The 12,500-nt window shown below is 43.1% G+C and overlaps 1 protein-coding gene across 5 annotated transcripts in view; it reads right to left on the minus strand.

Moving 5' to 3' along the window:
- stmA (Protein EFR3 homolog stmA) overlaps positions 1 to 12,500 on the minus strand; it is a 150,633-nt gene that overhangs the window by 128,939 nt on the left and 9,194 nt on the right. Inside the window, exon 1 of one of the 5 annotated variants that reach the window (XM_076201966.1) lies at positions 12,374 to 12,392. The exons of 1 other annotated variant lie outside the window; for it this stretch is intronic. In XM_076201966.1, coding sequence (XP_076058081.1) covers positions 12,374 to 12,386 — 13 coding nt within the window. In that variant the 5' untranslated portion in view covers positions 12,387 to 12,392. Of the gene's footprint in view, positions 1 to 2,792; positions 2,834 to 12,373; positions 12,393 to 12,500 lie in introns of those variants that run through there. 3 more of the 5 variants (XM_076201962.1, XM_076201964.1, XM_076201968.1) reach the window with 3 other exon arrangements.

The raw sequence follows: 12,500 nt of genomic DNA on the forward strand, positions 1-12,500 counted from the left end.
GGGTAATGCTGTGACCTTACACGCGCACACACACCCAACTCCCCGCCCACGAAAGTTGGAGTAACGACTCGCAGCGCAAAGATACTGAAATTATTTAGCCCTGGACGGGATTCGAACCCGGACCACCGTAGTGGCAGCCGAGAACTCTACTAACTGCGCCACGAGTTTTTTTTTTATGTGTGTGTAATCGACAGCTATTTCCCACCCGGAAGAGAGCTCAGAGCTCGTATGACCGATCTATGGGCAATGATATGACCTTACACACACACACACACACACACACACACACACACACACACACACACACACACACACACACACACACCCAACTCCCCGTCCACGAGAGTCGGAGTAACGACCCGAAGCTCAGCGATACCGAAATAATTTCGGCCCTGGGCAGGATTCGAACCAGGTACTGCCAGGTGTACTCTATCAACTGTGTGTGTGTGTGTGTGTGTGTGTGTGTGTGTGTGTAACGCGCTCGCGTCAAGGGAACAATAGCATCCTCTGAGCTTCCCCCAGAATTCTAGACACTCACCCCTCTCCCCTTCTCCCCACCCGGACTCGACTGTCATTCCTCCTGAACACACGTGAGACTGAAAGCCGGAACTGTACCAGTCTGAACATATCTGATCATGACGTCAGGCTTCCTGACTGGCTTCAGGCGCCAGAACGTCTTAACTCAGGTGGATCGCCCCCCCCCCCGCTCCCCCCGCGAACTGACAGCTGGTTCCGATGACAGGAGACATTTCGGGCCATGACGAAGTCGAAGGCAATTTAAGGTAAATAGTAATGAGGAAGAAAACAAACAAACAAAAAACAAATAAACACAATATACACACACTCCAAGGCAACAAAGACAAAAAAGTAAAGACCCCTGAAAAATAATATATATATATATATATATATATATATATATATATATATATATATATATATATATCATATATATCAAAAACCACAGGGAAAATAAAGTCGTAATACTAAACGTTTAGTATTACGACTTTATTTTACCTATGGTTCCTGCAATATTATTTAGTCACGCGTTATTGTGATTATTTTTGCATATATATATATATATATATATATATATATATATAGTGTGTGTGTGTGTGTGTGTGTGTGTGTGTGTGTGTGTGTGTGTGTGTGTGTGTGTGTGTAAAAAAACAAATTCAAAATTTCACTAACTTGCCACCAAAATTTTCCATTCTCTTGCGTTATGAGGCAAGTGTCAAATTTAAAAGATTTTCCCGTCAAATTGGCTTGGGCCTAGAACCCGCTAGCGAAATTAGAAACATTAATTCTGCAAAATCGAACAGTGTGCAGTCAACGAGGGTGACGATGTAGTAATTACACCGCTTGTGTGTGTGTGATTCACCATCACGGTCTTTGATCACGTGTTGGACTCGTGATCGACAGCTATTTTTCTACCGAAAGAGAGCTCAAAGCTCATATATGACCGATCTATGGGTAATGCTGTGACCTTACACGCACACACACACACACACACACAACTCCCCGATCACGAGTTGGAGTAACGACTCGCAGCGCATCAATACTGAAATTATTTCAGCCCTGGGCGGGATTCGAACCTGGACTGCCGTAGTGACAGCCGGGAGCTCTAACCACCGCGCCATCGGGTCGTGTGTGTGTATGTGTGTGTGTGTGTGTGTGTGCAAGACTTGTTTAGCCTTGTAATTCCCTATTTGTAATTAACAGTAAAACGGCTACACTCGTGAGGGTCCTTCTGACTCAGTCTGTCAAACTTGTCCTCAAATCAATCTATATTTCATATTCGACTATTTCCTCTTTTGATTGATTTCAAAAGTTGATATCTTTTCGGCACATTTTCTTCCCTTTTTTGTGACGTGGCCGCTCGATGTGCGAACGCGAATAGAAACTCCTTAAACGTAGACAAACAAAAGTCGCATAAATATATGTTATGTCGGGTTAGGTCAAGTGCTGCTGGTCTAGGTTAGTTTAGGTTAGGAGACGTTAGGTTATGCTGGGCTAGGCTAGGATAGGCTATGCTGAAGTTAGATTAGATTAGCTTAGGTTTGGTTAGGTCAGGCCTGGTCAAATGAGGTCAAGCAAGATTACGATTTTTTCTCCTGAACTACCCATAGATACATAAAGTACATACGTAACTACTCAAGCCAATTAATCAACTGTTGACAAATATTGCCCACAGCCCCACAGCAGGTGGCAACGATCCCCGGACCCTCTCACAGATCTCTCTGAGGATGTAACCTTGGACTGATGTCTGGGACATGTTCTTATGTCACCGACGGAAAGTAAAGGAAAGGGATTTGTCGCCGGTTGTCAACTCTCCCTGTATGAAAAGTCAGAAAACATACAGATGAAGTTGTTCAAAGTGAGATCTTGGACGGCTAGTCCTCCTCGAAGTACCGGTCATCAGTTCCAATTTCTCGATAAATGACCATAAGAACTCAACCATTGTTGATAACACTTTCCTAACCTCGATGTTTTAAATCTGACCAGTGGTCTATTGACAAAGGTTTCCATCTTCAGTGGTGTCACCATATATCAGAGCGAATTTCATCTCACAATCGACCTCAAGACAAGAGGTCACGTCATGTCAACATCACTTACAAAAAGTACCTTCAGAACTTCATGAATATCTCCTTTTCCGAGAAGCCCCTCAGGCTGACAAAGGAGGGTCGGAGCACCCTCACATCGGAAGCAAACTATGGGGCGCGTCGACCCCCAAGGTACGCTATAGCAGGTGCGCAGATCGCCCGCCAAAGCACAATCCCACACGAAGAACCCACCCAAGACTATACCTTCACTCAGTCACTGCACCAAACACACTGACACGACACACGGCACCCGCTCTCAGTCTCACCTCCACACGAGCTTCCTCTCCTCCCCCTCCCCCTCATCCTCCTCTTCCTCCGGCACCATCACCAACACTCTCTGCTCCTTTCCCCTCACCCCATACTGAAGATAATCATATCTTTTGGACAAAAATTGGACAAGTCTTGGCTTTTCTCGAGATGAAATAAGAACCAACCGACCTTGTGACGTCATGTCGCTTCAAAATCTCAACGAATCCTGGGGCTTCCTTCGCGCGCTCATAATGAAGTTTTTACTCGCCTCTTCCTGAGCATAATACCTCTGACTTCTACTTTCTTATCATCGAATCATTTAACTCACCCGCTCTTCAAGTAACCCGCCTCTTCCTCCTCCTCTCCCTCCATAACACCTGTCCTCCACATTACTCAAATCCACTCACCATTTTAAGTGTCTATATCTACAGTTTTCCGTGACATATATGTCCTATGCCTATCAAATATATTTCCTACCGGATTTATGTAAATCCCCATTCTCTGTAATTATCTTCTCTCCTCTACCCCGCTATCTTCGGCTTTATTCCAAATTCTAGTTAACCAAAATTCATTTTACACATACGTAGGAAGGCGGGAGAGAGGGAGGGATGGTCTAGACCCTCAAGCCGAGGGATTTAAACACCCCTCCAGTCAGCCCACATAATCATAATGTGAAAAAATCTCCCCAATCTACTCCCCCACCCCCCACCCCAAATCCTCGTCCCGGGCCACCCCCTTCTTATTACTCGCTGGTAACGGTACTAGACTCTTCCCCCCATTACTCTTACTAACTGGTAACTCTTTCCTTCCCTCGGAGTACCAAAGTCCATTTTCACCAAATTGAACACAGCCAGCAGGCCTCACCTGGGCCTCTATTTTCCACCAGATATTCCTCCTCCCTCCTCCTCCTCCATTACCTGCACAACCGAATTCCTCCTTCGTTGGGCTATTCACTGCACGTTCGGCGCAGGAATGCACATTCATCCTTAAACAGTTAACTTAAGAGATCAGAATAATGCGCATACGTATGTTCGTATGCATGCATGCATGCATATGTATATATGTTTGGATGCATGTATGTATTGTATGTTTGTATGCACGTATGTACTATTTGCATGTATATATGTACGAATGTACCTATGTATTTATATATGTATGTATGTACGTATATGCATTTATGTATGCGTGCATGTATGTATGCATATGTGTACGTATATGCATTTATGTATGCGTGTATGCATGCATGTGATTCACCATGTTCTTGGATCATGTATTGGTCTATGTATCTATTGTAGGTGTATGTATGCATGTATGTATTCACATATGTATGCATGTATACATGTATGTATACATGTATGAATGCATGCATGTACATTTATGTACGTACAGTATATGTGTATGTATGTATGCATGTATTTATTCACATATATATGTATGTATGTATGTATACATGTATGTATGCATGCATGTACTTACATATGTACATACAGTATATGTGTATGTATGTATGCATGTGTGTATGCATGTAATTTACCATGATCTTGGATCACGCGTTGACCTATGTATGTATAAACGTAAATATGTACGTATGAATGTATGGACGTACGTATGTAAATGTGTATGCATGCTGCAATGATGGATTGGTTCCAATATGCATACGTATATATACATACATTTACATTTACTAAATCACCACGAATACATAAGGTCACGCCAGGAGAGTTTACTGTCACCGCGCCCTGGTACACACACACACACACACATATATATATATATATATATATATATATATATATATATATATATATATATGTATATATATATATATATATATATATACTGTATATATATATATATATATATACATATATATATATATATATATATGAGAGAGAGAGAAAGAGTGAGAGAGAAATATCAAGAAAATGTGAGAAAAAGAGAGATACAAAGAGTACGACAGAAAGAGACAGAGACAGAAACAAAGAGAAGAGGACAGAAGGAGACAGAGACACAGGAAAAGAGTGACACAGACAGAGAGCGTAACAAACACCGACGACTCCGACAGTGGGTGGAGTTGGGGTGGGGTGTCGTCCTCGGTCTTAGTGGCGACGATCCAACATTCTCCTCCGAGGGTGAAGGTCCTAGAGGATCGTCGGGTCCAGGATGATCTCAGGCTGGAGTCCCCAAGTTCCTGGACCCCGCCGAAGTTCCTTTCCAAGCCCTGGAATTCCAGTTTACCAGTTTGTCTTCGTTGGTTCGTGTATGAACCCTCCACCCAGCCGCGAGCGACCATCAGATCGAAACCGTTTTCTTTATTCACTTCTCTTTGCTTGCAGTTTTTTCCTATCGTATCTATGTATTTACTTTTTGTATTCATTTTGCTTATTTACTTATTTGTGTATTTAATCTTATTTATTCGTTTATCTATTATTTTCTTTATTCTATTTTTTTCCAAGATGATCTGACCATGAAGGAATTTATACCGCTGGATTCCAACACAGCGCTTTTTTCTGAGTTGTGCGACTTAGAAGTTTATTCCAGGTGTCGCCACGTGATTTTTCAGCTGAAGAAGACACACACACCACCAACAAACTAAAGGATTAAAGAAATATGTCAAAACTATCTTGATTAACCATTTCGTTGTCTTTCACACATAACTATGTCATTATAGCTGTCCCCGGTGCGGTTTTATTCAGCTGGGGGAGGCCCTACCCAGCACATGGGGTATATATATAATACAAACTCGACTATTTTGAAAGGTCGGTTAAAAAAGAAAAATTGGCCGCATACGCACGCACGCACGCACACACACGCACACACACACACACACACACACACACACGTAGGTACTCCGGTACCAGGCTCGAGTCCTGACCACACACAGGAACACGAACACGCGCGCGCGCGCACACACACACACACATACCGGTAAAGACCCAAAAAAGGCCACCAGAGTATGACTAAATGTGGAATGATTTAATTACAAAAGAAAAAAAAATCTGGAAGCATTGGTCACACATACAGTACTTTGTCATCTGACAAGACGCATGAGCAAAACTGGGTGAAATATAGAGAAGTGACGAACACACACACACATACACATGCACGTGTGTGTGCGTGTATTACTACATGGGTGTAATGATAAAAAAGAATGATAGAATACCTGATCCACCCTCCCTAGACTGAAATATGCAGCAATGGTGCTGCCTCCCCATGCAGGATCTACACAAGATCAAGAGAATAGGAGACAACGGCGACCAAACTGGATGCCAGCCTTGCACATAAAACATAGGGAAGAGAGACGAAAAGCACTGGGCCTTCCACCATTCAAAGAAAGAAGAGAAAGAGGTGACTTGCTAGCAGTCTTCAGGTCGTTAAAGAGAGAAGAAAAAGATGCTAGAGACGAGTTCTACAGTAGGACCGAGACGGGAGTCACGAGGCTACGGGAATAGATTAACAAGTAAATAAATAGATCAATAAATAAACAAATAAACAGATAATTAAACATAAAAAATAATATAACAAATCTGTACAGATACATCAACTTCTGGAATAGCTTCGACGATATAATCCAAGTTATTTCCATAAACGAATTCAAAACTGCAGGATAGTTACATAAATAGATCACTACACACAAAGAATAGAGAAAATGAGAAAAAGAAACAGACGGGGAGAAAGAGGGAGAGAGGGAGGGGAGGGAGGGAGGGAGGGAGGGAGGGAGAGAGGAAGAGAGAGAGGGGGGGAGGGAGAGAAAGAAAGAGAGAAATGGGGTGCAGGGAGTGAGAAAGGGGGAAAGAGGGAGGGGGAAAGGGAGGAAAGGGGAGGGAGAACGAGGAAGAGAAAGAGAAAGAAAAAAGAGAGAAAGAGAGAAAATGAAAGAAAGAACTTCCCGGAACCTGAATTCGTAAGATTCTCCTTTGGGTGGCCACCATCTCTCTCTCTCTCTCTCTCTCTCTCTCTCTCTCTCTCTCCCTCTCTCTTATTAATTATCTGCGGCCGAGCTGGTCTAATGCTGAATACAATTGCCTGGTGTTAGACAGAATCAAACAATTCAATCGACCCCCTGAGTTGAAAGAGCTAAACAGTCCCAATGACCCTCAGGAACACTTCCTGGTCATCGGACAGCTGCACCTTAGATCACGAACAAAGTAAACCCATTTCTCACACTCACACTCACTCACTCACCTCACACACACACACACACACACACACACACACACACACACACACGACTCGGTGGCGCGGTTGGTAGAATCCCTGGCTGTCACTACGGCGGTCCGGGTTCGAATCCTGCCCAGGGCTGAAATAATTTCAGTATCACTGCGCTTCGAGTCGTTATTCCAACTCTCGTGGGCGGGGAGTTGGGTGTGTGTGTGCGTGTAAGGTCACAGCATTACCCATAGATCGGTCATATATGAGCTCTGAGCTCTCTTCTGGGAGGGAAATAGCTGTCGATCATGAGTCCAACACGTGATCCAAAACCAAGGTGAATCACACACACACGCACACATGTAGAAAAACCAACCTCTGACAACAATTTTCAACTAAACATAGTAACCGACCATCCACCTATTTCCCTCTATACTGGTGGAGTCGACCTCCCTTATGCTACACAACCAAATTACAGTGGCTCGCACCTCCAAATCAGCTCCATCCTCCCGTTCTGCGGGTGCTTACCTTCCTCCTTCGAAATGCATACACACACACACACACATGCGCGCACACACACACACACACACACACACACACACACACACACACACACACACACACACACACACACACACACACACACACACACACACACACACACACACACACACACACACACACACACACACACACACACACAAACCACCAAAGATCTGCCCGTGTCCACAGGTTGACAAATATGTCAGTTCGGGGTAAGGGGGACGGGGGAGGGGAGTTCAATGCAAGACGTCCCCGACTTCAGCACACACACACACCCTCCTCCCTCTCTCTCTCACTGGTCCTTCCCATTCTGGTGGCGTAATCGGAAGCGTGCTGGTCTCGCACCCGCTTAGCTGTGGGTTCGAATCCCGCATTTCTTTCCGATTGCCAGCAGTGGCTTTTACCTGACCCAACAAGCGCATGTACATAGGGCAAAGGTGACGGCTTCGGCCGCAGCTACTCAACGCCTCCTGGCGTAGGTTTCTTATTATTATTACCTTATCCTTTCCCCAGAGGCGCTGGGGGAACTTTCAGCGACGAAATACGATATGTTACCCAACTCTCCACGGAACCGCAACCGCAAAAAACGAGGCTTTTGTATGAGGTAAGAGTATGACAGAATTTTTTTAAAGTAATAAAAAGATGTTTTGAAAGGAAATGAAGAGAGGAAGAGGAGGCGAATCAAGTAGAGAAGAAAAGGTAAAAGGTACAGATGGAGAGATGATAATGGAAGAAACAGCAGTAAGAGAAAGATGGGCAAAGTATTTTAAAGAGTTGCTTAATGTGGAGGACAGGGAGGGAAAGGTAGTTGTAGTGAGAAACGATAAGAAAATGACAGTGATGAATGAGGAAAATGGAGGAGAAATAAGGAAAGATGAGGTGAAAGCAGTTATCAAAATAATGAGAGCAGGTAAGACACTTGGGTTGGATGGGTGTCATGTGGAGTGCCTAAAAAAAAAAAAGGAACAGTGATGATGGACTGGCTGGTAAGGTTGTTTAATGTTTGTCTAAAAGAGGGTAGAGTAGCGGAGGACTGGAGTAGTGCATGTATAGTTCTGCTTTACTAGGGAAAAGGGGACAAGTGTGAGTGTAGTAGTTTTAGAGGGATCAGTTTGTTAAGTGTAATTGGGAAGACTTATGGGAGGGTTTTGATTGAGAGGATTTAGAGAGGAACAGTGGGAGTAACTGGTGAGGAACAGTATGGTTTTAGGACAGGTAGGGGTTGTGTGGATCAGATTTTTGTGGTAAGGCTATGTGAGAAAGCTTTAGGAAAGACTCAGGATGTTTATTGGGCCTTTATGGATTTGGAAAATGTTTATGACATGGTAGACAGGTAATCACTATGGGAGGTATTGCAGATATATGGGATAGGAGGAAAGCTGTTAAGAGCAGTCAAGCATTTTTATGAGAGTAGTAAAGCCTGTGTTTGAATTAGAAATGGAGAGAAAGGTTTGAAGTAAGGGTTGGACTTTGCCAGAGGTAAAAGCACAGGTAATGGGCTGGGAACTGGAGATGGTTAAAGGAAACGGAGGAAAATAGGAGATAAGCCAGTTGTTTGTTTGCTGCCAACACTGCACCTGTGGCAGGATCAGAGGAGGGATGAAGGATGATAGTGACAGAGTTTGGGAAGGTGAGTGAAAAAGTACGTAGTTGAAGATAAATGTGGGTAAAAGCAAGGTGATGAGATGTACAAGGGGAGAGGATGGCAGCAAGCTGAAAGCGAGTATTATGGGAGAGAGACTGGAGGAAGTGGATAGCTTTAGATATTTGGGTGTGAATGTGGCAGGAAAGAGAGGATTGGAGGTGGAGGTAGAATGCAGATTGAGAGAAGCAAGTAAATGTCTTGGGGGATTAAAAATATAATAAGTAATAGACATTTGGGAATGGGTGCTAAGAGGAGATTGTATGAAGGAGTGATTGTGCCGACAGAACTGTATGGGGCAGAAACATGGAAGATTTATAAAGGAGTGATTGTGCTGACAGAACTTTATGGGGCAGAAACTTGGAACATAAGAGAGGAAGAGTTTAAGTATGTTTGAGATGAAATTCTGAGAAATATGGTAGAGGTTACTAGGTTGGATAGAGTGAGAAATGAGGTGAGGAGGAGAGCGGGGGTGGAAAGAGAGTAGGGAGACAGGTTTGATGAAAGAGTATTGGGATGGTTTGGACATGTGGAAAGAATGAGTAGAGAAAGATTAGTAAAAGAAGTGTGGAAGGTAGAGGTGGATGTAGCAAACATGAGGGGGCGACCAAGGATGAGATGGATGGATGGGGAAACAGGGGTGTTGGGAAAGAGAGGAATGTCTATTGAGGAAGGAAGGGAGAAGACAGAAGATAGGGGTGAGTGGAGAATGTTTGTGTATGGATGATGCTGTGATGCATGGAAGGGTGTGGGTGGGGGATGGGGGTAGGGAGTATGCATGAATGATATTTTGATGCAGCCCGAAGGGATTTCTCCCCATCTTCTCTTTTTCTGCATCAGAGAACAGAGAGGGAGGTGGTCGCTGATTAAATGAAGTGGCCTTGCTATGGATGTGCTGTGTTTTGCTGCATTGCCTATGCCCCAGAGCAGTGGGCGAGATGCAGGGATGACCCGTCATCCAGGAGAAGCCAAAAAAAGAGTGAGGGAGGAGTGGTGAATGGGAATGGAGTACCGGTATGTGGGGATGAAATGGGTGGGTGAATTTATGCCTTTGACTTTGGCTACCTCCCTTGTTAGGGGGGAAAAAGCCATTGGTATATGTATGTATATATATATGTGTGTATGTGTGTGTGTATATATATATATATATATGAACAATAATAATAATACTAAAACATGGGAATGACAGAACAAATAGAAAATGGGGAGAAAAGGATCTATAACACAACTGTGGGGCCGAGGTGCAGCAGCCCCTCCACCACTATTTGCTAGAGTGTAGAGCCACAGGCATCCTTTGCCAAGGACTCAGTCCACTACCCACTGTGACGGGTGGCACAGCACCTCACCGTCTCCCCTTCCGAGGCAACCCTTAGCTTCTTGGGAGCACATCCTCCCCCTGTGGTTGAGAGGTACACCCCCCCCTCTCCCCTGATCAGGTTCCCCTGATGATAACAGTGGCATTGCATGGACACCAATATATATATATATATGAACTGTTGTAGACCACCTGCAAGGTTGAGGTCTGAGTGGGTACTTGAGAAAGAGAGAGAGAGAGAGAGACAGAGAGAGAGAGAGAGAGAGAGAGAGAGAGAGAGAGAGAGAGAGAGAGAGAGAGAGAGAGAGAGAGAGAGAGAGAGAGGTGGGGTGGGGGAGCGACGACGACGATAAAGAACCTCCAGGAGAAATTGAGAGAGAGAGAGAGAGAGAGAGAGAGAGAGAGAGAGAGAGAGAGAGAGAGAGAGAGAGAGAGAGAGAGAGAGAAACAGAGAGGAGACAGAGACAGAGAGAGAGAGAGAGAGAAGAGAGAGAGAGGGGGGAAAGGGGGGGCAGGGCAGTACTAGAGATCAGTATGAGACAACTGAGAATGGTGAAAACTGCAGGTTCTTAGAACTCTTTCAACTACCAAAGCATCAAGGGTGGATAGAACGGCCTGGCAGCAACCACAATAAAGGTTCAAGTGTCACTATTTTATTCATCTGTGTCACGTCACTCCACCAAGACTGATTTATCATAATTTTTTCTAATAAAGCACCAGGGTACATGTCATGAAATTCACTTATTTACATAAAATGACACTTTTTGGGCACCACCAATTTCATTTACCCAAACATATCTCCCTGATTCTACAAATCCAAGCATATTTCTACTGGCACATAAGGCAATTGTCCTCCTTTATGTTTTTCATGAATGCCATCAAGTAATCTTAATCAGCTTAAGAAACCCAATTATAAACTATCAGAACAAGAAATATCTCTACTTTTCCAATAAAATCTACAGTAAACATTCAATACAACAGATGATATGGGGACAGGGGTCTGCTGTTATATCTGAAGATACATTATAACTGAGGATCCCTTATATCTGATGGAAATACCAGACAGATCTGTTATATCCCAAAGTTTGTCTGGAATCAGAAATTAGTAGGAATAGAAATTACAATAAACCCTTGAAATAACAGATGATATGGGAACGGGTCTGTCATTACATCCGAAGATCCATTATAACTGAGGATCCCTCACTGTAGCAGATGAAAATCCATTATGGCGAGGGTTTGTCCAGTCAGATTTTTTGTCTGTTATATCTGATATCCGGTATATTGAGATCCATTATATCGGGAGTTTACTGCAATAACATCTGTTCAACATGGATGAGCTCAGTCATTGTGTTCAACTTTACACTATCAATGTAACAAGTGCCACAGAGATCTAATGCACATACTGCACTGCATAAATTCACACTATGAACATTATACAATTCTTCAGGGAAATAAAGGTCATACTTGGTTCCTATACAAAACAAGTGCATATTTTCTTTACAAAACTGATATGTAATCATTCTTAACTTACTTTCAAATAAAGTTCTTTTCAAGTGCTACTACAATGACTTTCATTACAACAAATATTTTATGTACCGTAATTAATCTCTGCCTCCAATTATTTTTGCACATTTGACTTACTTCTTCGCCAGTTCTTTAATACCAAACAATTTAATGCAATTGAAGGAATGTTCCAAATTGTTTATAAATTCTTTAGGTCTTCTCCCTATCATATGTACAAGAAAATACAGTAGTAATTTTTTGTTTATGGTTTCCTTATTTTCTGAGATTCAAATATTTCTTTTACTCAACATTTTGGTTTGTGTATTAAAGGAAATTTTCCTATAAATATAGAGAAAATATTGACATGCTTACCAGCGCCAGCCATGTTAGACTTGTGGAGGAAAGAGAGAAATAAAATTAAGGAATAAATCAGAGACCTAGCTGTGGTCACACCCTGTCATGTTCACACAACACTTGTTTGCGAAAACGTCGTCATAAC

This window comes from Oratosquilla oratoria, chromosome 18 (genome assembly GCF_046742065.1).
Source record: "Oratosquilla oratoria isolate Oo_2021 chromosome 18, ASM4674206v1, whole genome shotgun sequence".
NCBI lineage: Eukaryota > Metazoa > Arthropoda > Malacostraca > Stomatopoda > Squillidae > Oratosquilla > Oratosquilla oratoria.